Here is a 25,967-nt window from a genome sequence, read left to right as displayed (position 1 = left end):
CATTAACTACTGCAACATAATCTTGTAGCTATTATTACACACGTCCGGTCTGAAATTCTCCTAAGAGTCGGAGAAAAATTATTTTCTTACAAATTACTAATTTTTCCGCTGCGGTCTTATTACGGTATTTCCTTATTTTAAACCGAGATTGGTTTGACGTGACAGAAATTTAATTACAACCACCATTAATTAATAAAAAAAATATAAATTAAAGCGCAAATCTGTTTACTAGTTGTGCGAAAAACATACGACAGCAATAATAATTTACCAGTGTTTCTGACGGTTTAGAATTTGAGTTTGGACTTGCGTCAGATGCAGAAATCAAAGCTTTCATTTCAAAAGACGGAAATCGATGAATTAAAAAATATTCTAGAAGCTTGAAAGTTATGTTTGTAGGAAATGGTTCTAGTGACATTTGTCGCTCTTAATAGCAGCGATGACATATTCTGTAGTTGGTATAACATGAACTTATTGCAAATGTCCTTAAAACTCCACTTAGCAGTTTAATTATTATTGTTTTCTATTATGTACCCAGAAAGTTCACGAAAGTTTCGTAATATCGCCACATTTGTCAAGAGAAATGTACTGTTGAAACTTGGTGCGTATTCTAGAGCCAATTCAAGCTAAAAAAAATGCCAGAGAGAATTTTGGACTGTTAGGTTGGTACATACATATGTAAAAATAACAATTCACTTAAATTCTATAGACGTTAAAATATTATTGCCAGGATTTAGGAACTTATAGCCATTTGAAACTAATATCGAAACTAATATCTTGGATGTAAAAAATGACAAATTGAAAAAGTTTAATTACATTTTTGCAGCCAGAAGTCCAATTTTACAAAATAAACGGTCATCTCGTAGCTAAAAGAACACTTTATGAATGTAAAAGTTTTTAGAACATTCCCGGCAGGATTTAACGAGTTACAGTCCTTTTAAACTAAAATCGACAAGTTCGGATGTAAAAAATGACAAATTTGAAGTGTTTTTTTGAAGTCACTAGTCCAATTTTACAGAATTTTTGGTCATCTTACAGCTAAAAGAGCGCTTTATAGCTAAAAGAGAGCTTTATAGATGTAGAGATTTTCAAAATATTCCTGCAAGGATGTAACAAGTTATAGTCTTTTTAAACTAATACTATCAAACTTAGACATAAAAAATGACGAATTTAAGAAGAATGTTTACATTTTTGAAGCCAGAAGTCCAAGTTAACAGAATCAAACGTCATTTTATAGCTAAAAGAGCCCTCTATAGATGTGGAGATTTTCAAAATATTCCTGGCCGGATTTAACCAGTAAAACCCTTTAAAACCAAAATAGACAATCTTGAATGTAAAAATTAAAAATTACAGAATTTTGTTTGCATTCTCGAAGCCACAAGTCCATTTTTATCAAATAAGAGACCAACTTATAACTAAAAACACTCTATAAACGTAGAATCATATTTAGCGCAAAATTTCATTTGAAAATTGTTGCTTGTAATCCGCCATCAGCAAAATCAGTTCATTCAAAGTAAATGAAAACTTCCTTACCACAACAGTTCTACACGAAAAGAATTTTAATCAAGTGAATTACTTGCACATAAAGAAACCCGATTGCAATAAAATTTAAATAAGTTTCCCTCTGAAATGAGAAACTGCGTAGTTTCATGCTGACAGTAACTTGATATTCCATTTGAATGTTATCAAAAGCGTTACATCATATTTTCGCTCATAATTCACGATATTCGAGGAATAATTGCGTATTTCCTCAAACTGAAATTCACACCACCATCCAAAAGATGGTGAAAACCACAAAACAGTTCAGAATTTAAAGTGCTTCTCATGTCGCGTCTTCCCGAAAAATAAAATTAGGAAAATAAATTCGCAGATTTCCGCAGAACTTTGTTCTCCGGTTTTCCAATACGCGAAACTTCCTGTTCGTTCAATCTCCCCCAATTCAGGTTGGTTCTAAATATTTGACGAAAGTAGTGCATAACAAATCCAATTGGCCAACATCGGACTTGCATAAACACACAAAAATACGCGCTACTTTAAAGGAAGACTCAAATGAGTTTCTATTATTAGCCGACATTTTGATGAATGTATGCAGTTGATTTAGTAATACCACGTTCCGCACCAACAGAGCTTGACGGCTATATTTCCGCGAGAGCAAGAGAGGCTAAAAGCTTTTTTTCTTTGACGCACTTATAAAACGATCGCATTCATGAAGGTTATTAAAACAGTACATTGGATTAAAGTTCCAGGAGCGTTCTAAAAACGAAAAAATCTGCATAAGCTTTTGTTAGGACGATGATAATAGCGCTATGTTAGACGCGTGATTGAAATCCGCCCCTGTCCTATTAAAATTCAATTAAAAATCGCACATTCGTTAACCCCGCTTCTATTTATAAATAGAACTCGATCGAATGAAAATACGACACGAGTCAAGCGGTCCGGATCAACACTTGTCCGGTTAATTAGATGGAATTGCTCGGGCCAGATGTGTTGACCTTGATGGACGTCAACGAGGGGAAGCCAAACAAAAATTAAAGCTCCTTCAAGAAGCAATCAAATCGTCACAGATTACTCGTTAAATCGTCGCGATTTCCAGACGCCGCCAGACACCTTAACTCTTCTTTAATGTGCTCGATCAATCATTTTTATATTGATTTGTTCCAAGACAAAGTTGACGTCGTAAATCTGAATATCTCTTGTTTTTACAGTCGGAATACCACAGAGAAAGTAAAACGTTCAAATGAAATTATAATGACAAAACGAGAAAATTTCCATGCCAAAGTTTCATCCGGGAAACCGGGAATGGTTCCGATGTTTTCCGGACTTGAACTTTTAGATGGAGGTAATGGCGGCCTTACCGGATTTAGCGCGTTCAAAGGAAAACAACAAACATAGTTTTGGACCCGGCGAATCCACCATTTTCACTCGGAATTTTACGTGTGCTACCTGCATTCTTGTTGTTTCAAACTCGAAGTTGAGTTTTATGCTAATGATGGCTTAGGAAAATATTCTTCAATTCAACACAAAAATAGGATTACTTCAGAATGATAAACATCCTCTTTCAAAGTAAAAATCTGAAGAAAAGACTCAAAAATAAACTATGCCTACTCAAATTGCAATCGTACTTCGGAATTTGGAATCTGTCGAAAATGACAAAGCGCTCTCATCTGACTGCACGAGTGGGTTTTCTTTATTTATGTCTGCATCGCAGTTTAACACATTTTTGCTTATTCTGCTGTAATTTATTTAGTCAAAGGTCAAGTTTAAACAGTGGAACTATACAGGTAGCAGATGTAACAATTTAGTTTAGACCAGTAAATATAAAATAACGGGCATAAATGACATATTTTTTTTTAACTTTTAATTCAGCTAATTTTACTCGGTGAGTTCTTTGCTTTGAATTTTGTATTCGAAAACAAACATTTAATACCCTTAAGTTATACATTTGCATTGAGTGAGAGCAAAAAACAGATTTTAGAAATTTTTATTGTAAGGTCGAGCCAAAACTTGTTTTAATTAAAAATTTGTAGCTATGGCAATTTTAGTGTAAAAGTAATTACATTTGGGGAAACCACTAATTTTGCATCCGTTATTCAGTGGACAAAATTGCATAGTGCTAGAAGAAGAGGGAGAGATTATAGAAATTTTTATTGGGAGGTCAAGCAAAAATTTGAAAATTTTTTAAATTAAAATTTGGAACTCTGACAATTTTAGAGGTACAGTAATTAAATTTAGGGAAGTTACTAATTTTGCATCCATTATTAAGTGGACAAAATCCCATAGTGTTAGAGCAAAAGAGACAGTTTTTAGAAATTTTTATTTTGAGGTCGAGACAAAACTTAGAAATTTTTAAAATTAAAATTTATAACTTTGTCAATTTTAGTGCTACAGCAATTAAATTTGGAATTATTACTAATTTTGTATCGATTATTAAGTGGACAAAATCGCATAGTGCTGGAGCGAGAGAAACAGATATTAGAATTTTTTTATTTTAGTCGAGCAAAAATTTTTCTTATAGTTAAAATTTGTAACTTTCGCAATTTTAGTGCTAAGGCAATTAAATTTGGAAATATTACTAATTTTGCATTAAGTATTAAGTAGATAAAATTGCATAGTGCTAGAGCAAAAAAAAACAGATTTTAAAAAAATTTATTTTGAGGTCGAACCAAAACTTGGAAATTTTTAAATTTAAATTTTGTAACGTTGACAATTTTAGTGCTACAGCAATTGAATTTGCAGAAGTTACTATTTTTTCATTGAAAATCGATAAATCGCTTATTGTTAGAACAAAAGAGACAGATTTTAGAAATTTTTATTTTGAGGATGTCCCAAAACTTTGAGACACTCATTGACAGAATCTCAATTGAATGAAGATGTTCAACATGACGTAACGAATAAGTCATGGCTAACCAGAAAAAAAGTTATTCATATGAAAATCTCAAATCTGTTTGTGAAAAATCTGAGAAAATCTATGAAAAGTGTAAAATTACGATTCTGAACATTTTAAACTCTAAAATAATCGTAATTTAAGAATTGGTAAACTGAGATCTGAAAATTGCTTCAAAATATCAAAGATCAGACAGAAACCTGGAAACATAATCTAAGCAAGAAACTGTACTACCTATGATAAAAAACGGCGTCGAAATGACATTTCTCACTGTTCTCAAATATCAAAACCTGATAGATGATATTGCTAACATCAGTAAATCTCCAATATTTGCACCAAATACGGCGGCAATTTCCAGTATGAGTTCTTGTATCCATAGAATCCAAGCAAACTAATTATGTTTATTTCCCTCGTCCTCCGTCGTTCTTCTGACTCTTCAACTTTGGCACGTCCACTCTTCAGTAATCTCTTCCAGACTATGTCCAACATGAGCACATTCCGGTGGACACTCGACGACAACCTGACGCATAATTAATCCGGACGGATTCCGGATCTTTAGACTTTCCGCACCCTTCGTCTTAACCGAACCCGGATCGATAGGGCGGCCATCGCGCTTTCGAAACAAGGATTATGTCTTTTCTTCTACCGTAACTCCTTCGGGACATTCGATAAACGAAAAGAATGAGAATTATTGCCCTCGCGGTGGCAGTGGTGTGAGGGTTGGCTGTAAGACCACCCACGACAATACCGTGTTTGTGTGTACATACGTGATTTATTTACACGAAATGGTTTGTTTTTCCAAGCCGTGGTTCAGATGTCCATTTCGTTCTCATTAAAACGTGATTTATTTTGAGAATTGGCTTGGCGTTTTCCGTTTGATTTAATTGCAACGTGACTTGCTAATTCCATCGCGATTTGGATAAAGTAATTCCGAGAATAAAGAGGCCGGTTTATTGTTAATTGCGGACTAGCTCAAATTTGAAAAGTGTAGGAAGCGCTGATTTGATTTTCGCTTTGCTTGAGTTAGACTGTACTTTCGATTTGGAGCCGTTCCAAGAGTTACCTTACCGACATTAAAACTTCCCTTTTTCGTACCAAAAACTTTTGTTAATGCACCAGCGGAGTTTTATAATAAAACGAATCGAGCTAGTTTTTGTTCAATTTAAGATCCTGAGATAAATGAGAACTGCTGGAAAGCTAAAACCGAACTCGGTATCTCCAGTATCACCATTTCTGCCACTGCTAGTAAATTTATTTTTTCACCTAAGAATTTACACCAACTCATTATAGAAATCCACAAAGTACTTCCAACGTTTCATTAGTAGATTCAAAGTATTGATAGTAATAATAGTAGTTGTAGGAAAGAAATTTAATTTCACAGTTCAGAAGCAGACGACATAATGACATGTCCTCAAACAAGTAATAAAAAAGTTATTTTTTCAGTCTGCACAAGCGATAAAGCTGAAGAATATCGGCTCGGAAGAGCGTGAAACAGTCAAAGAAAATACTTTCTCGGGAATTCCTTGATATTGGGCTATTTTCAACACACCCAGAAAAACAGGTAAAATACGTATAAATTTCACTGTCGTATTGACGTCACTATAACAATAAAACGCTTGTCTACATGAAACGACGAAAATTTAGTAGTCACGCAAAGAATGAAACAAAATTACAAGATACAAAAAAAGTTAGACCACTTTAACCAGAATTAAAAAATCTTCCGGCGCTCCTGTCTCGTATCGTAAACCGCAAATAAGTACGTGTGCATACAGACCACATCCTTTCATATTTTTATTCAAAAAGCCGCAATCTTGAAATGACGTCAAAAGTTTTTCCTTTATTTATTTAGGACACTCATTCAATGTCGGTTTTCTTTGTTCTTTAGTTATAACAAATTTCTTCTTTAGATTTCATATGTTTTGCTTTTTTTAGTTCCTTTTTAAGCTATTTAGAGTCTGACCGAAATTAAAATGCTTGAGATCTGGCGAATCCCGGAGATCCTGAGGCCTGTAAATCCTTTGAAATTGCTTGGATCTTGATGACGGCCTCAGATTCTTGAATTACTCCTCTTCTTTTTCGTTTTTTTTTCTTCTTTTGTTGTTTGAAATTGTTTAGACTTTTCGCTTCCTTCGTGGTTATGCAATTCATTAAATCATTGAATTTTTTGGATTAAACTAAACCTCATTTTTCCTGCAAAAAAATTTGTTGGCGCTAAATCTGTGATTAGTCGTTCAGCAAAACGACTTACACAATGCTAATTTTTTCAAAGTCGTCTAATTCCAGCGGAATGTCAACCAAAAACTGTCACATTTGTCAAATTGTCACCTTAATGTAAAAGCATCAACAATAAACGTTTTTTGGAGATATTTTATTATAACTTTATGTCGTTGAAAATTGCTTGTAGAGCCACTAATCAAAATTGGCGTCTATTCATTACAGGTGTCCAACTTATCCATTTAAAATCCTGCCGATTCTAAAATTTCTCCATTGTAAATCGGTAAATTCTCTACAGGAAAATTGGCCTATAGTGAGATTCTTCCATTTTTTCCTATTTTTCGGGTTTCTTAAATTTAGTTCACTTTAACTGGTTTAGATTTTAGAAGTCTTCTACGACTTTTACTTTTTTTCTAAATAGATGAAGTAGAATTTTGCATATTTTCAGATTTGATATTCTACTTGACAGGCGAAAATACCAGTTTTATATTTTCGTAAAATTTTTGTGAAGAAACTTATTAATTACATTTTATTTTCAATTTCGAGAATTATAATTTTATAATTTAACGCCATTTTTGGTTCCTCTGGAAACTTTAAATTAAATTATATTAATTTAATTAAAAAAAACACATTCAAATCCGCGGCGGATACCGAGATATAAATAATTATAAAACTAATTAATTAATTAATTTCAATATTAAGTAGGTAGCAATTTTTTGCTCCTTACGCCAATCACGGAAAATTTATGTTTTACACGCAAGAAATTTGCGCAAAACTTCTCTTTTAATTGAATTGTATTGTCTCTTTTTGAAATATTGCTGTTGGCTGACGTATGTAAAATATTTATGTTTTATATTAACATAATTAAAAGTATTTAAATCAGTTTAAATTGAAAAACGTGGAATTAAGTAACAAATCATAAAATAATACAAATAAAAGAAAACTATAAACAATTAATCTTTAAACAAAATTGTATGAGGTGCGTCATAATAGTCCTTGATTGTGAGATTATAGCACGCGAGATTCAATTCCTGTTTTGAAATTTAACAGATCTGGAGTTAATGATGTAACGGAAATTTATACAGAAAAGTGGTATTCGTTGTGTCTCCGGAGGGCTTATATTTTTTATTTTACCTTCGAGATTGCTCCCCCCATTTCAATTAAAAATTACACGTTTAACATACATGGAAGTGTCTTCTTTTTCGATTTGAGGAGTTTAGTTGAGACCGGAGCCTCAAAACAGGTCAATGGAGTGGACAAAAACATAAAAAATAAATTTATTCAAAAATTAAATTGTGAAGACCGTGAAGACCTTTGGCGAAAACAGTTTTTTTTTTAGTTTTATGTAAGATGGCCATAAAAGGTATTAGCATTACAAAAAGGTCCAGACGATAAAGTTACTGGAGTCGAATACATAATTCTTGGAGAACTCCAGCAAACATTATTTTGATATTTTATTAAAGATTCCGGAGCTATGACGATAAAAATACAAATAAAAATGTCCATAAATCCATTTTTAACAATATTAATCAAACCGTCAGAGCGAGGTGTTTCTGTCACCTTATTTCTCTCTGTTGTAACAGAAATGACAAATTACAAGTCCCATTTTCTTTATAAAAAATTCCTTGAATTTTACAATCGATCAGCGACTTATCAACCCCCAATTTGTCAAATCCCCGGTCGGTCATAAAAACTGCGACCTTATCGACATTCAATCGTCTATAATTGCGAAATGACTATCCATTTCTCCTCCTTCGAACAAGTTAATTGAAAAGTGTCCGGTTTCACGTCCAACAAAACGACAAAGTTAGAAGCTCATTTCCGGACTCACCTAATGTTTGATGGAAGATCTTGTCGAAGTTCACCTCGTTCTTCTTCTCTAAATACTTGTGCATCACGCTGCGAACGCTGAAACAAAAAAATTTAGGAAATTGAATAGGAGAGAATTTTGAGCGAGGTGTGAGAATTTACATAACAAGCTTCTTGCGCGAAATGAAAGCACCTTTTAACAAGAAAAGAGTTCAAGAGACCTCTTTCTCCTGTTGTTTCCTGTAAAAATTCTTCTCACGTCCGCTCGGCAATAGCCTCTTTGGCGCAATAAATAAACGTATCGACCGCCTTCAAACTGCAACACACAAGACCAGAAGTTTACAGTTTTTCTCCTTTTTGGGGGGTACATGTCAGGCACAAAGCCAAGAAACAGACTGTTCGTTATGTAACGCTTTCAGAGCCACTTGAGCGCGTAATCACGGATTAAACAAAGCGGAATCTGCACAGCAACTAAAGTTTCTGGAATGCAAAAAATTATGGCAATGTCCTTGATGACCTTTGCCTTCCCGTCTGGATATATCTGGAATTTGAAGTATGGCAAGGTATGTCTGAATTGTTATTAATCTCTTTGACGTATACGCCCCCCGCCACTGAAGATGACTATAATGAAATACAACATTGCCGTTTGTAAGTCAATGCTATTGTTGACGTCATTCAAAACACCTCTCTAATGTTATGAAAGGTATATCGCACGGAGTTATGTTTACCGGATTTGTCGCTTTTTCGTGGAATTTACGGAATGAGGATTGAAAACCAACAAAGCTAGAAATAGACGCGGGTGGAGAAATCGAAGCGAGAAACACAAACAATTATCTGCTACGAACGAAGGGTCAACCGCTCTCGAAAAGCCTGAATTATTTGCCATTTGCCGTGGTTATTATGCCATACATGCCCCAGATGGGACCAAATTTACTACACACATATTTACACGGCGTTTTACCGAATATTTTAATTTCAACCATTTCCACCGTTTCAACCGGTTTACTTACAATTAGTGCTAAGTGACGCGATGACAGTTTCGAGTTTGCAAAGTACCAATTGGACACTGGCAATTGAATTGGGCTTCATTAGAAATGTCGTAAAAAGTAATGGGGGTCACAAAAAGGTGCTCCAGAAATCTGTGCCCATAAAAGGTCGAAAGGCGTGAAAATTTAAATTGTCCTCTCTCTAAGAATATTAAGTAAAAATCAATTAACCACAATCTCTTGTCAACTTTCGCGACAGTTGTTTAATGGCTTTAATTAGCTTAATAATGAAAACTCAGTGGAATAAAAACAATATTAGGTTGCTTACAACATGGACGCAATAATAATGAGAGTGAACTCCGGTAAAAACCGCCCGGACTCTGAAAAATGTTAATTTGACTGGAAAGCACGATTTTGCCGGAAATTATATCAACTGTTTTTCCAAGTAGCAATTAAGAAAATTAATTTGTATTGCCTTATTTAATGATGTCGTAATGTCTGGTTGTGTAACGCGCGATGCATACAAATTTTTCCTAGTAAAATTTGGAGTTATACCGTTTCAAAAATTATCCATCGAAATAGATTAACATTATAAATTGAAAATAAGTGTAAGACCGGATTCTTAGCAACAAAAGCGCGAGAAAAACCTTGGCGAAAACCGCATTTTTCTATGTTTAAAATGAGTTTTAAAATTTCAATTGCTTCTAATTCTGTTATTTGTTCACGTACGGAGAAAATGAGCATTTTGCCGTGCAAGTCTGTACACAGATTTAAAAATTCTTTCAGGAAGTGTTAAAGGGTTTGAAGCGTCCCTTAATGTTCTTTTCTTCACGTTGTATGCTCGCCTTAAAATAACGAATATTTAGGAAAACAAATGCAATAAACAATAGTAGGTACCTTTCTTCTTCATTTCTAATTGCTCTTATAATCAAAACAACATTAAAATCCATTTTGTCTACAAAAAGTACACAAACCAATTCAATTCAGACCAGTCTAACCTCTCCTTAAACTATTAGATATCCAATGTTGGTTCTCTTTTAGATTTTATGTCACCGTAATAGGACTGATCTGTATTTTTTTCAATAATCTTAACATTTTCAATAATTGACTCAAGAAACAAGAACCAAGGTCCACCGTAATCACTTTTACTCAATTTCTTGGTTATTTTTCAATAATCTAATAGATAACCAATAACCAATGTTCACCGTAATAGACCTGAATAGCACAGTTTTGAATTATGTGTAAAATTCTGCGTAAAATTAGCCCCAATAACTGAAGTTTGCTCCACAGACAACCGAGATTTGACTAAATTATTAGGTGTTCAGAGTGCATTTTCGGAGTAATTTTTAACGAACTATTTCAGGGCGAAAATGACGTTCAGTGCCTTTGAGTTCTACATTAATGCGAAGAGCAGGTCGAGATCTATCAATTCGCCAATTCTCAGATCGGTAGGTAATTTACGAGAGGCGGTCAAACACCGAAAGATTCAGTCAAAAAAGTTTTTCGGAAAACATCGACAATGAGAACAGATTCTAAGCAACAAAAGCGCGAGAAAAACATTGGCAAAAACCACATTTTTCTATCTGTCATAGTTCCAGAAATATGGAGCTTTTTGTCCGTTTTAAAATATGTTTTTAATTTATTGCGATAAAAAATTTACACAAAATCTGGAAAATTGAGCCGCTGTAAAATACTTCAGCTAAAAAATTAAATAAAAATTTCACTTGGTTCTCAAAATATTTTGTCATAACTTGACATTGGAATTCCCAAATATGTAGATTGTTCTACGATACTGCACCGGGTGTTCCCGGAGTTATTGACAAGGGACAATCCAGTAGTAATTTTTATTTTATTTTTTTTCTGCTCTCGGAAGTTATGTTGTCATAACTTGTTTAAAGAGTGTTCTTTTTAGTTTACATTTAACCAATTTAATAGAATAAAATCTACTTAAAACGCAATAATTTCAAATAAATAAAATAAATAAATATTTAGGCATTATCAACAAGTTTTTTTGAACTGTAACCAAAATGATGGCCGCCTTCCAAATACCCAAGAGTTGGAGGTAATCAGAAATCAATACACACAAATCATATCAGATCATATCAGTGAATAGTGTCATCAACAAGATTAGGAATAAATTGGGTAACAAAAAAGAGTGATTTTTGATTGACTGCACAAACATGTTGATCGTGAGGAATTTGACCAAAATGTGAAATTTTGCAAGACTATCACAGGCGCGGAAAATTTCCGAAAAATTTTACCCTAATTGTCCTTGATTTCGTTATCAAAACAGTGAAACAGTGACGTTCCAACCCTTATCAAATACGGGTCATGAAAAACATGAATTATAAACTGATATCCACATTGATATGTACCGTCATATTTTATTCATAGATATTGATGGACGAATTTGGTTGGAAACAAATTTCGGATAATAACCATTGATTTAGAAAGAAACTGAAATTTCCAAAGACAATTTTCCCCCGAAAACAAAACTGAATTTTTCAAATTACACGCGGCTCAAATTAAGACAGATTGAAAACACCCTCATTAAACTTCACGAACAATTTCCTTGTCTTCCATTATAATATTTCCCTTAATCGATTTATCTCCAAAGATTAAAACGCGAAAATAACCTAATTATAAGCGATTGGGAAAAAACCACCCCCTTTCGCACATTTATTTTTCGAACATCAAAAGCGAAATTTGATTAGGACTCCCATTAAAGTCGACCGGCGCGGTTTCACAACGTATTATTCGAAAGAAGAAGTGCCTCCCCACCCTCAATTTCCAAATTACCTTTTAAATGAAATATTAACGTCGAATGGAGTTTCGAGACACTTTAAGGAAACTGACTAATGTGAGAGTGACCAGTAACGAGCTTCGAACTAAACCAACTAAGTTTGAAAAAGTTCTGATTAAAATAATTGACGTAGTGATATCAACAAAGAAATTCCTGGAACATCAAGGAAAGCAAAACAAACGATTGCTGCTCTATTTCTGAACACACCGCGGAATTGTTTGGATAAAAACGTATAAACCGAGGAGCACGCTGTCTGATGACAGTGGAATTTTAGATGTAGATTTATATTATATACCAGTAGCGGTCCCATTTCTCTTTTGAAATGTATACTGCTAAATTATGCAGTTTTTTCGTGCGTAGGCTCACATTTTTTTTACATCCTGTCAACACAAACCTTATCCCGACTTCTGACCCGAAAACTAATGAGAATTTCTTTGTTTCTCCAGGCTCCGGGTAATTAAATTACTCTATGATTCCATTGTTGCCAAAATAACATTTGCGGTTCGAGTTAAATCGAGCGAACTTTAAACCACTTCCACCAATCCCTCAAGTTGTAGTTGCTTTTTTCTTCAGTGATGTAACTCGTTACAAATCGATCCTATAATTAGCCGACACAAGTAAAGTTGTCAGCTTCTTTGAAACGCGGTCTTGCGTGCTCAATTTGGAGAATAATTTCTGCTGCTTTCTGTGCTTAATTTAGCGCCTCAGCAGTATACACTAGGACCTGAAGAAATGTATCAAAAGCTCTGAACTGGCTCTCAGAGTCAAATTGGAGCTGTAGTCATGTATCAAGTCTCTGATCCGTTTTGCCCTTTTTAAAGAAGCGCTTTTTCAACATATTTTCCGCATCCTACAAAAACTGACTTCACCACTTTCCAGTTTTAAATGGAAAAGTGAGAAAAGGAAATTACGAAAGTTTATCGAGTTTAAATACTTCAATAAAGACTCGTCTTTTCATCGTATGAAAGATGACAAAGTGAGCGATAAAACTTAAGTACGTGATACGATTTCTTGTATAATACAATAATGTCAATTATTGGAAACGCTAGGCTTAACATTGTCGATTCGTGTAGAAAATTTATACCATCTTTGGAGAATTTAAACCAAGAAGGGAGAAAATGAGATAAAAATACGCAGTCATTAGGAACTGTGAGAAATGACAAAAATGATAAAGTGGCCCATAAAGAACAGATGCGTTGCTAATTTTGACAGTAGAGGAGCTTTTAAAGAAATTTATTGTCGAAAAGAAATGCGATTATTAGAACAACCGGTCACAAATTCTGTTGACATCGATCGTAATTTGTGTCAAAGAACAGAGTTTACAATTAGCACAACAAATTGCAGGTGATACCGTCCACGGTTACTCATTGTTTTGTAATCGATCAAAGCGTAATCAATATTCTTATTACGAAATGATAATCGATCCTGCAACGCGATCATTTTGTACCACAAATAGAAAACTCCAGTCTCTTTGCAAAGACTTGATAAAAATAGAAGTTATGCTGAAAGCGTACTATTTTTATCTGCAGGAAGGAAATATCTCGAACAAATAAAGATATCTTTCTTACGAGTTTGTTTGACGTTAAATCTCCAAAGTACTAAAATCCAACCACGTGCCGTCGAAAAATTAAACTTCAAATTGTATTAATCAAATGCGTCATCGTTACGATTCTATTGACCCCTGCACTGACGCAACTGCCAAATTGTTGCTTACAGTACACGCTCAGAAAACGCAGTATGTGAGCGAGCTTTCGCTAAGAGCTTTTCGCGAGGGTACTGGACATGATTTTTATTCTGCTTTTTGTATAATTCTGTTTTGATTAAAAAAAATATTTTAGTAATGTTATTAAATGCACGTTGGTATTAACTTTGTCACTGAGTGTTAAATGTCAAAATTATGTCAAAGCCGCGAAAAAATCAGTAGAACCACCCCTGACAAACATTTGATTGTTGGAAATAAAATTTGATAGATTTGCATCAATTTTCGGTAAATTAAAGTCAAAACAGCACGAAATACATCATTATATGACCTCATTTTTCCTGCAATAATTTTTTTCTAGGCGCCAAATTTAAAATGCCGAGTCTGTGATTATTCTTCCTTTGACAAATAAAATACTGTGACCTCGTTTTTCCTGCAGCGAATTTTATGTAGGCGCCAAATTTAAAATGCTTCTCTGTAATTGCAATTGGTCTTACTTTGACAGAAACAAAAGACTGTTCCTTCATTCAATTTTCATAACCAACTGAGAAGTTTTTTGATAGCATGATATTACGATTTGGCCAAACATCAATTGTCATTTTCGATGACAACAGAATAAAAACGTTGATATTTAACATGAATTTTAGTCACCCTGTATTGTTTTATGGAAGAAAAATATCGTGCAACTTGTTAATATTTTCGCAGCACCGATAAAATTGAAAAACAACACGACACAAATAAACGTCAGTCATCGATTGTTTATGCAGTGCTAGCAATCTCATTGAAAATCATGGGTTGCTTGATTTTTTACGATGAAACGGTATTAAATACAGTGGCAGGTACACATTTCGCTTTAATAGGTGTGACTCGTCTTAATTACATTAATTAAAACACTCCATTGTGACTAATAAATAAACATAATTCGGGGAACATTAATGTTTATTTTATAAATTAAGTGGAACAGCAGCACGAAATTTGCATGGCTTTCGCGAAATCGCGGAAGGTAAAACCCCAACTACTTCTATTGATTGCTGAATATGAAAATAAAAAGTTAAAAAAATATGTGGAACGCAGTAAGAAGAATGTATTTAAAACCAACCATTGCATGTACAAACACTTGAGATACATTAAAAAGAATCATTGAATTGCAGATGAGCGTGGAAGATACTCCACGCAATTTAGCCATGACTCAGTTAAATAAAATCCCAGGAATTGGACCCACTTTCCACCCTTTGCAGATAAAGGAAAAACCAAACTCTGAATTAATATTTCACAGAACTTTCCTTGAAAATATTTATTATGTTAAGCTCGCAATATAAACAATAAGCACTATAAATAAACTCGTTAGGAGAGGACCCTCTTGGTAGAAAATCGGGAAATTTGTGATTCTGTCGAACCCTAGTGAAAACAAATTAACAAACATCAAACGCCCATTTCCATAATACGATGGAATTATCGGATAAATGCGCCGTGTAAAATAAAACCTAACGTACTCAGACAAAGTAGATAATTAGTTTAATTTTATAATTGCAGGAAACACAGGCGTACCTGCTCAGGGACTCGGGTAATAAAAATGCAAACAATTTTCTCGACTTTCCGGTGTTTATTGACTCAAGTAATAACTTTCGCCAACAGGATCACCAATTCATTTCTAATAAATTAAATGTGAATTGCAAACTCCGCAGGATTTGTTTTTCCAAGGAAATACCTTAAATTAGTTTTATCAACATTGTGCAAACAGAATCGTGTAGTTATTTGAGCATACAAAGTAATTACCATAATATTTGCACTTGCATATTCATAATCATTACGAGCAAACAGTTCATTTGACGGTGACGAGCACGAGGTGGAAGATAAAAACGTTTTTTGACAAGGCGAGACTGGAAGCGGATCTTCTTAATTAATTTTCCTTTTGTTAGATAAACAGATTATTTATACACAAAAAATATCTACGGAAAAACGTTCAACTTCGCTTTGCCCGTCGAGGAGTGTCTCCATTTCCAGCATTTCATTCGTTTTACATACTCTCAGCGTCCAACTAAACTAAAACACTACTTGTTATTTATAGCCTCGAAATTTAATCATAAATATAAAGTAGATACTTGAAACTTTACAGAAATGGAACTCTATCTGCATAAATTGAGTTCGAAGAACTCCTTTTATGTGGATCTACGAGACCATAAAATTGAGAATAAATAAAGTCACTCATGTAAAATCGTCGTCTAAATAGTGTAGACTGAAGTCGGAGAAGTAAAAAATGTGCCTTGAGAGACATGATATAATATTAATAAGAAAACGAAGAAAAACTGTCACGATGAATGCACATAAAACTGTTTCTCTCTACCTTGGTACGAAAGTCTCGTTCTGGATCGTCTAAATAAATAAACCAAATTGTGAGCCCTCGTTATCGTTTGTTACGCACTTTATTGTTTGCGTCATCCTCAGAGATTTATGAGGAAACTTTCGGAGTTTTGCAAAAGACTGTTTAAATTATTCAAAATATAGAAATACTTGTCTCTTGTCCTCCATTTCATGAAATACGACCAAAGAGGAACGTGATTTCCACGGGAGTGTGAGCAGACTACAAAATAAGGAAGCACGAAGGACGATTGTAAGAGAATACATTCCCGCTCATGATTCTTCCGCAAACTCTATAAGAATTATTTCTTTATAAATATTTAGTCATATTCGCAAAATCTATAAATCCGTCGTGTGAATTTAAAAGATTACAGCACTGTTTTATTTACTTTGTTATCAGAAAGCAAACATCGGTGGCTTTTTTAAAGCAGGAAATCACACTGATGGTCTTGGAAGATAATTCCTTCAAGTTTCCTCCTGGAATTAAAAGACGTGAAGCATATTTGAGAGTTTTGGGTTGAAAGTTAGAAATTCCCCAATAATGAAGTTTGTGCGATTCAAGTTTATTTACAGAAGTACCGGCAGATGTTGGATCTACAGTCATTTACAATTGTAAATCGGAACCGAAACTCAGTTTTGATATTTCGCATCGCTTCCTACGTAATCCAGGTTTACGTAAAGAGAGATTTTATTGCACATATTTTAGACGGAAATTGCAAAGCTGCACATCCACAATTCGAAATAATATAAAAGCAAATAATCTAATCGAAAGTATCGATAAAATTTTGAAATACATGCAAAAACTAAAAGTTTTTAAAAATCTGCATATTCCGTAAAGCTTTAATTTACAGGCGGTTCAAGTGTGAGGTGCCAAAAAATCTTGACAAACCGAAGAAAAAAATCAGTTTTGAGCAGTCATAAAAAAATTAGGGCACTTTCAATTTTGGAACGCACCGTTCAAAAATCATGTTTGTAATGCACATAATAAATAATCTAAATCATTCATAAACTGGTAGACATAAAGAAATTTGTATTTTTTTGGCAAAAGGGTCTCCTTTGTTATCGTTCGGATCGTTTTTTGCGCTTTGCTTCAAGAATTTACATAACTACAATAGATTCTTTAGTTAATTGTCGTCTTTCGGCCGGGAATGATGGATTATCGCGAGTTTCCTGCGGCCAAAAGGGCATATAATACACGTGATAATTATAGTGAAGTGCGAGGACTATGTGACACGATTTGCTGTTCGCGTTTACGAAAACCGTTTCCCAATCGGCGGGTTTTTTCTCGAGGATTATTTATTGCGCCAAATCATGAATTTCGGAAAAAAAAACTTGACGGTGCTTTGGGCATTTCTGGGGTAAGCACTAATACTCACACACTCCGTATATGTATTATCGTTATTGCTTAGATCATCACTGAATTTATAGACCATTTCGATAATTTACCTTTTCTAAAATTGTTTCGTCCGATTAAGATTAGACAAATTTGGACTGCTTACATTAAAAATCAGAGCTCAATTATGTAAATTTGCAAAATGTTGAATTTTATTAGCACCATTAACACCTCATTTGACATTACTAGTATGATTTGTGGGCCAAAACTTCATTTACATATTGGTAAAAATTTAGACCACTTTCTAGTTGAAACTGTTAACTTGGAATTGGATTGAGGACTAATAGGGTTCCAATCGGAAGTAGAAAATTTTTGGCTGAGTTTGTCGAACTTCAAACAGCAGCTCTTTATTGCCAGATTGTTTGTTGATGGAACTAATTGTGGTCTGAGTGTTAACAAGTGTATAATTAGAGAAGAGTAGAGAAACAAATTGCGTTTTTTTGATGGAATGAAATGACAGGTCATGTTGGATGGAAGATGGTGTCACTTAGAAATGATTTAGACTTTGATGAATCACTTTTGGATGAATCAATGCAGGTGTAAATATGCAATGAACAATGCTTTCTGAGTAAGAATACAGAAAACCGCAAATCAGAAGATATGCACATCAGCATTGTTGAATGTTGCGACTGTCATTCCATTGTATTCAAACACTACTAAAATAGGTACAATAAGTTGATTGTGCTGGTGCTTCCTATTATGTCTGTACAAAGGCTGTCATGAAAATAGAGCAGATTCGATTCTTTCAGTTCCCCCTCGTCTGCAACTTTTGAGAACCCGCCCGAAAGTGCCAAATCTCCAAGAACCGTATGCTGTTACCCCACGGTAAACAGCCTCCAGTCCGGAAACGCCTCAACGAAAGACAAAAAGCAGCGATAAGATAACTCATTGGAAGCCCCACTCAGCGTGGAATCGATGCCGGTCAGAGGCGTCCCCCAGGTTGACATCCGGGGGTGAACGACCTTGATGACTCACCTGGGGTCGGGCAGCACTATCTTCTTGCTGGCCCGAGCAGCTGGTGTGCACTTGCTCTTTTCCATGGCCATGAGATAGCTGACATCGGCCAGCACTGCCTCTAAGTCCGCCATTTTGCAGTTTGCACCACACTCTCTCGCTCAAATAAACATATTTCGGTACACTTGCACAGCTCACAACACCTACCGCACGCGCTCACCACTCGTCCTTACATAACTGCCCTCACTGAATTACATAATTCGGGAACGAGAGAAAAACGAGGAATGCGCATCGGGTGATCAATTTCAACGCTCCGTCCCTGGATCATGAAGAAGGGAACCAAATTCCCGATTTGCAACCGCCGAATCTCAAACAGCGACTGATTGGATGGGACGGGGCTCTGAGCGAAGACTCTGCGTCGACGCGAACGACCCAACATAAACAGCTGTTGAAATGTCAAAAACCCAAAACAGCTGTTTACAGGCTCGCCAACACCCGCGCGAAAATCACAGCACGGAATCTCACCCCCTTCACCAAACCCAACTAACCCAATGATACGTAGCACTCCTAAACGCAACACCATCAGCACCTGAAACACCCACTATTTTTAACAACCCCAATTATTAAATTTTAATTAAAATTTTCACCCCTTCAAGTTGTCACTCTGTCACAATTGACAGTTGGCAACTATGGCGGTGACACAAGATAGTTGTGACATTTTCAACACCCTGTCAACAAAAATCAGCCGTTTGTCGTTAGCTCGCACCGAAAACGACCGCAGTGTGATTGATTCAACCCTAAACGAGCTAAATTCCTTCAATTATAAGTACACAGTCGTGACGAATCCTACGGTATGATTTTTTGTATCATAACCTCACTTTTACAGGCCCTTTTCTTGTAGAAAGCTGTACTTTTAGTAAATCAGTGCTGTTCTCTGATTTCGCCCGACGATTTCGAACTAGTTTTGAAATGTTGTCATTTGATTACGAATTTTGTCACCCGGCAGAACGTGGTGATCGAGGGGCGCACCCTCACAGTGGCTGTTTTATGGTGTTTACAGGCGCTGCGAGAGCAAAAGACAGACGTGGACGTTCTAGTGGCTTTGGATGCTTTGTTGAGGAGTTCCACGGGTCATGATGTTAGTGACGTTCACAATTTTCTGTCTCAAAACTGAGTAAAGTTTAGTTATTAGGTGAAGTGGTCAAAAGCAGCCCCCTTATGAATCTCTCCAGTAACAACTCAGAAGTTGCCTTTTTCGCGCTGCAATGCCTGGAAGCGTGTACTGTCCCTGTTGAAGACACTAAAAGCGCGAGCACTGACAAGTTTTCGCAAGAACTCCACGTTTGTTTTGATATTTTTTTAAAACACGTCACAGCAGCCCTTCTCCCCACCGATAAATTAGTTAACATCAAGTTATACATCGTTTGTTTGAGGGGGCTCCAGAATATAATCAGACAAAGACCAGAGTTACTTTCTACCAACCTAGGCACTGTTTTAGGGGTAATAAAATCGTATATGCTGCTGGGAATCACAGGGGTTGAGTTTCTGAAGCCCCAAAAGTTGATGCCTTCAGCTCTCAGTATTCCTGAGGCGCCTCCGGGAGTTTCTAGGGAGAAAGGGGGAAAGGTAAGGAAATATATTAGTTGTACTTTTAAAAAATCAGTGCCTCCAGATGACCAAGCAGAGAAAACCAAAAACTCAAGCCGCGGCGCTGAAAAACAGAAAATCGGACAATTGGAATGAAATTGGGGGGTACACGCCGGCTACAACAGTGAACACTTGTACTGAAGATGGATATAGCAGTTTTGGGAACACTGTAAGGACAAGCGACTCGGATTTTTCTGATACAGAGGGAGGAAACCTGGCAAAACTGGGGGTGATGACTGGGAGGCTCCGCCAAGCAGCTTTGGGTCTCTTCCTCCACTGTGTTAAAGTACTAACTTCTTACAGTTAAACGTCTTCAACAATTTTGATTTATTTCAGTTAACAGACAGAGGGGTGATATTTTCATTCTGGTCGAATTTCGTCACAGAAAACCCCTTTGCAAACAAACACCACTTACTCACATGTGTTCTTAAAGAAACGTCGAACAGAGGACGTATGGCAGCCCTCAACGCCCTTCTCCTTCTGTTGTCAACCTGCAAGATGTTCCTAGCACAGGCGGAAAAAGGGGAGAACTTGGCTTTCACCCCATTTTCGGTCATTTTAGGTTTAACTATCAAAGAACTTCACAAGTGTCTAAGTCTAGCTCTCACCGCCGTGTCAGTTCCTGTACTAACACTAGTACTGAAGTGTTTCTCAGCACTAGTTCAAGCAACGCCGTATCACAGACTGTCCTCTGGACTTCTCACTAAAGTTATAAGAAACACAAAACCGTGCATTTACCACAAAGACTCGACGGTACAAGTGACAGCTCTGATCGTCTTAGGGTGTGTTCTAGCCTCAGAGCCTCTAATCCCAGAAACGCGAGAGGCTTTTTTGAGAAACTTAGAACCGAGTTCGGAGCCAAAACCGGCAGCGCCTCCACCACCTGATGACAGTTTCGATTTCGCCGACTTCTCTTCAGATGAAGAAGAAGTCGCCGTTGAAATTACCAACGTCCCGTGGTTGCTCGAACGCTGCCTATACAACCTCAACAATGAGGAGACTTCCGTTCCAACAGCCGTCAAACTCGAATCTCTCCAAATCATCTCAGTGATGAGCAGGAACTACTTTGAATTTCTTCTATCGCCATATTTGAATCTCGTCATTAAAGCCTTAGATGTGTCTCTCGTTAGTAAATACGCGGATGTTCAACTCCATGCTGGTCGAGCCGTCGAATTCATCGGTCAAGCGATGCACCAAGAACACCAAACTGTCTCTCTAAGTGTTTGTTTATCGTTTTGGCAGACTCTTCTAAGTGGGGCCCTGACTGGGTTACTACAAAACGAACATAATCCCATTTTAAGGGTTGTAGGATGCGACTGTTTGAGTAGCATCGGAGCGGCAGCCTTCGAGCACTTGTCGAGAGATAAGCAAATTCTCTGTGTGACTCTCTTATTTGCGTGCAGCAGAGACGAAGAGAGTAGTGTTCGGGGGGCTGCCGTCAGGGCGCTCGCCATATGCGTATTATACCCAACTCTTCGAGAAGACTCCGGTTTTGTTGTAGACACTGCTGAAACAATCTACAGAGTGCTACAAGACGAAGGCTACACTGTTAGAATTAAATGCTCGTGGGCGTTGGGAAACTTGAGCGATGCTCTGGTTTTGAACAAGTAAGCAAGATCTGGAGGTGTTACTAGCGATGAATAAAATATTTTTAGAGCCAACGAAGACTTGGTGGAGGAGTTCCCGAAGTCTTTACTTCTTAAACTGTTGAAAGTAACGATCAAGGCGTCGACTGAAAACGACAAAATCAAAATGAACACCGTGAGAGCCTTGGGAAACTTCCTACAGTTGGTTGATGGGGGCCTGATTGAAGAAACGCTCTTCAAAGAGGCAGTGGAAGAAGGAATCAACGTTTTGGTGAAAAACTGCGCGACTGGATCCAACATGAAGGTACATTAAATGCGTTTTAAGGTGCTAGTGATGCTACTTTTGCCCGCTTTTAGGTGCGATGGAACTCGTGTTACGCCCTCGGCAACACCATGAAAAACCCTTCGCTCTTCTCAACAACAATCAATTGGCAAGTAAGTAAACGCAGCATTCATTCAATTCCGTCTAATAACATTCCAAGGAGAAAGTTTTCAGCGTGTTGACGGACCTCGTGGTGAATTTCCGCAACTTCAAAGTTCGGATAAACGCAGCGGTGGCGTTATCAACCCCTCAAAAAAGAGAATTTTATAAACATTTCTACCAACCGATTTGGATTGCACTAGTCAGAGCGTTGGAAACTTCGCAAAACATGGAAGACTTCAACGAGTATAAGCACAGAGACAATTTAGTGGAACAGATTTGTCTTTCTTTGGCTCATTTGATGACGTTGTTAACTAAGGAAGATCTGGTGGGTTTAAGAGATAGTGTTCAATCGGATCACCTACAAGTTCAGATGAAGAAAATTTGGGAAAGATTATTGCCGGAAAAATCGACAGTTCTTTTCAGTGCACGGAGGTATATTACCACTTTGGGTAACACTCCCAGTTTAAACTGTGATCAAAAGAATATAATTCAGAACCTTAATAATATTCTACGACATGATTTTTAAAAATAAACGATTATCTGCAAAACAAAAGTAAACTGAATTTTATTTATAAAATTAAATCAAAGGCACAACAAAGTGAAAAAACCTCTCGTGAAAATAAAGTGAATTACGAAGGCACCATACCCCTGCTGCGTTTCCATTGCGCCCCGCTCCTCCTATTATGATTCCCTCGGCTCGACTTATTAACGGATTTCTTTTGTCTGTTTTGTAATACGTTTTTATCCTGTCCTTGGCCTTTTGGTTTGCCAACGACATCCTTTTTAGGCTGACTTTGTGGTTTAGGTGTAGCCCCAGAATGATGACCCCTCCCTTGAGCCCGCCGTCTCGCCGCCATTCTCTCTCTAATAACCGCAGGATCCTCGCAGAAATTCCCTTTACCTTTCGACCTGTCGTTGGACGGGGCCTCCATAGGTTTGCCGTGATCATCATATTCATTCTCCGAGTAACTGGTGTCACTAACAACATCTTCGTAGTTTGGATTGAACTTGAGAACGTCTTCAGATCCTTGATCTCGTACTGTGACTGTGGCATCATCAATTCTGTCGTCATATTCGTCATCGTAGTCGTCATACTCGTTGGTGAATTGTCTGGAAAAAAGGAGTCAGGTAAAGCAAAAAAACGGGGGTGCCAACACACATTCCGTCTAAAATGAAAGTCTTGATCTCCTTCATGTCTTTCTTGTCGTTTAGCAGTTTCAGCGCGTCGTCAAATTCCGTCTTCTTGCCTTTGTACGCCTGAATTGGCTGAGGCGGCGCCGGTTCTGGTGGTATTCGAATTTGATCAAATGGAATGTCTACTAAATGCGGTGGTAAATTTTCTTCTAAAATAGCAGTGATGAGGTCACTAGCTTGGTAATTATACATCTCTAGGCACTGGAGCACGAAGCCTACAACCATTTCCTGTTAATCTGAAGTTGATACTCTCCAACTTACCATCTCCCAAATGCGGAAACATGTCAATGACCAATTTGATCGCATTTTCGATTTCTTCTTCACTTGGAGGGACATACAAAGCATTATCACCATTATTAACTACAGACTGGGACTCGACACCGTTTTCTTTAATTTCCGTTTTAATTTTCCGAGAGCGGGCGTATTTTTCGATGGCTTTATTCAACGTTTTTAGCTCAGTTTTCAGGGTTTTCCATATTCTGTTGTGTCTGCGGAGGCAAGTTATGCAACTTAGGATGTAGTCCGTTCGGGTTTGATCTCTGCACGAAATTCAGGAAAATCTACAAGATAATGGCTAACTGAACAACAACCCAAAGGATACATCTCCGTGCAACTGCTGAACATTTCGTTTTGGGCCCCCACGTCGTACCGTTCATGATAATCACAGATAAAATACTCATCTTCTAAAGCTGAAGTCATTAGTCTTAAATAAATTTCAACAAACTCTTCTTGGTGCACGGAGTCGCCACTACAACACTTCATTAACTAGTTTCTTTTTAATGTGAAATTACCTGAACTCCAATGTTTTATCTAAACAGTAGGAAACGAAAATATTGTAAACTTCAATAAACTCGAACCTCGCCAACGCAATGTCTTCATAAATCACTTCAGTTAGTCTCGGGTTAGCTTCCAATTCTTGCCTTTCGTTAATAAAGTCGTATAATTGGAAGAAAACTTTCTCATATGTAAAAGACAACCTATAAGGGATGCCCTTTGATAACGCAACGGAGGTGCTGGCTTTATGAAATTTTAGTAATACATGCAGAGCAGACATCGTGTTTAATAAATAATCAACAACTGAATACACCCAGCCAGGGTTAAACACTGGGGGTTTTTCTTCTATAGCTATAGGAACTATCACAGCATCAGGCTCAAAGCCACAAACGTGACCTCCAATCATTTCCAATGTCTAAAACAGAGTTTCAATACACGTAAATTAGTGTAATAAAAACATACCAACAGTACTTGGTCTAACATTTCCTCAATTTCTTTATCACGAAATAGAGACTTGTCGTTAAAATACAAAGACGCTATATCATTCACAAACGTTAAATTCGTTTCCTGATATAAAAGGATGAGTGTAATTACTATTGGGAGATTAAGTAGCTTCTTATCTATCAGGAATTTAAGACCTACACTGTCTGCCATGTATTCACTCTGAAATAATTCAATCAGAACGTGTTAATACAGAAAATTCAACAAACCTCAGTCTCCTGGAAGGTCGTGAGTCTCTCATAAACCCGCCGAAATTGCGAAAATACTGCTAAATAAACAGATCCAGCCTCATCATCCAAGGTCTTTATCTGATGAGGTGCAATTGGATTTAACAGAAAACTGTGTAAACTAACTGCAACTTTGGGTTCAAACAATACCAAACACCAAAACTGGTGGTAATTGCAACTTAATAAATAATGCAGACTTTGTAAAAATAACTTGTTATGCTTCACAAAAGTCTCATTTTCTTTGGCTGTGAAGTTGAATGGTTCATAGGGGAAGAATTGAACTGACGTGGGCACCCAACAGCCACTCTGAAAAAGTCACTAAGATCGGATTTACATGGGAAAGTTACGTACCAGAGCTGGGACAGTCTGTTTTTTATGTTCAAAACAAGCTTCTAAATTCTGTGGTTTGAAATTGTCCTAAAACGACGTGTTTGAGTTAAAATACTGCAAGAGCCATGCGGCTTACCAAACGTGCATCTTTACGTAACTCCACGGTTGTCTTCTCCAAGTGAATTTGATTAATTGGCAACTTATTTGGATTCTGGAAAAAGTGGGGTTAGGGTGAATCCCGGAAACGTATCCACTCACCATAAAAACATTAACATATTCATAATTATTGTCGAATTCTCCGTTTTCTAGGTCTAATTTTTTGATTATTTCCGATAATTCTTCCATTGCATAATTTCGTGCAATACTCTGTAAAGATAATCACATTTACCGTATTTTTTTAAGTTGACGTTGGTGATTTTTTTTGTTGCCAACGTAGCAACCTAATGTCACTAAGCACGTGCGTAATGGGGGATTTACAGGTGAGTGATTAAGACACAAGTTGCGTAACGGCATGTGAGCCAATATTTATTTTGTGGTTATTTTTTATTTTTTTCGAAATGTTCATTTTTCAAAACACATAGAGCAGAAAGACCATCATACCAACTTTATGAGTTGACAAAACTTCATAACATGTACTGCCTACAAATTTATATCGTGAATAGAAATTCGTGAAAAGAATAGAACGGC

General features: G+C 36.5%; 3 protein-coding genes across 4 annotated transcripts in view; 1 reads left to right on the top strand and 2 right to left on the bottom strand.

Moving 5' to 3' along the window:
* The window catches only part of Gprk1 (G protein-coupled receptor kinase 1), a 58,393-nt gene extending 39,514 nt beyond the window's left edge, over nucleotides 1–18,879 (bottom strand). For both annotated transcript variants that reach the window (XM_088042134.1, XM_088042135.1), the window contains exons 1-2: nucleotides 18,619–18,879; nucleotides 8,427–8,503 (exon numbers count right to left, since the gene is read on the bottom strand). In XM_088042134.1, coding sequence (XP_087898260.1) covers nucleotides 8,427–8,503; nucleotides 18,619–18,731 — 190 coding nt within the window. In that variant the 5' untranslated portion in view covers nucleotides 18,732–18,879. The remainder of the gene's footprint in view (nucleotides 1–8,426; nucleotides 8,504–18,618) is intronic.
* A 335-nt stretch (nucleotides 18,880–19,214) lies between these two features.
* On the top strand, nucleotides 19,215–22,806 carry LOC148171347 (HEAT repeat-containing protein 6). Its single transcript, XM_088042127.1, has 8 exons — nucleotides 19,215–19,448; nucleotides 19,499–19,735; nucleotides 19,783–20,223; nucleotides 20,270–20,530; nucleotides 20,581–21,851; nucleotides 21,900–22,134; nucleotides 22,188–22,265; nucleotides 22,313–22,806. The coding sequence occupies exons 1-8, from the start codon at nucleotides 19,287–19,289 to the stop codon at nucleotides 22,778–22,780; spliced, it is 3,153 nt and encodes a 1,050-aa protein (XP_087898253.1). The 5' UTR covers nucleotides 19,215–19,286; the 3' UTR covers nucleotides 22,781–22,806.
* On the bottom strand, nucleotides 22,791–25,715 carry LOC148171346 (activating signal cointegrator 1 complex subunit 2). Its single transcript, XM_088042133.1, has 10 exons — nucleotides 25,539–25,715; nucleotides 25,417–25,491; nucleotides 25,302–25,367; nucleotides 24,933–25,256; nucleotides 24,685–24,885; nucleotides 24,240–24,637; nucleotides 24,050–24,196; nucleotides 23,710–23,987; nucleotides 23,414–23,663; nucleotides 22,791–23,364 (listed from the first exon to the last, which is right to left on the bottom strand). Exons 1-10 carry the CDS (start codon nucleotides 25,623–25,625, stop codon nucleotides 22,884–22,886), a joined length of 2,307 nt encoding a protein of 768 aa, XP_087898259.1. The 5' UTR covers nucleotides 25,626–25,715; the 3' UTR covers nucleotides 22,791–22,883.
* Nucleotides 25,716–25,967: the final 252 nt, after the last annotated feature.

The sequence above is a fragment of the Gnatocerus cornutus genome, chromosome 7 (genome assembly GCF_029298725.1).
Source record: "Gnatocerus cornutus isolate USDA-ARS CGAHR chromosome 7, icGnaCorn1.1, whole genome shotgun sequence".
In the NCBI taxonomy this organism is placed as follows: Eukaryota; Metazoa; Arthropoda; class Insecta; order Coleoptera; family Tenebrionidae; genus Gnatocerus; species Gnatocerus cornutus.
The sequence above is the reverse complement of the archived record's forward strand: the minus strand, read 5'-3'. Positions and strand labels throughout refer to the sequence as shown.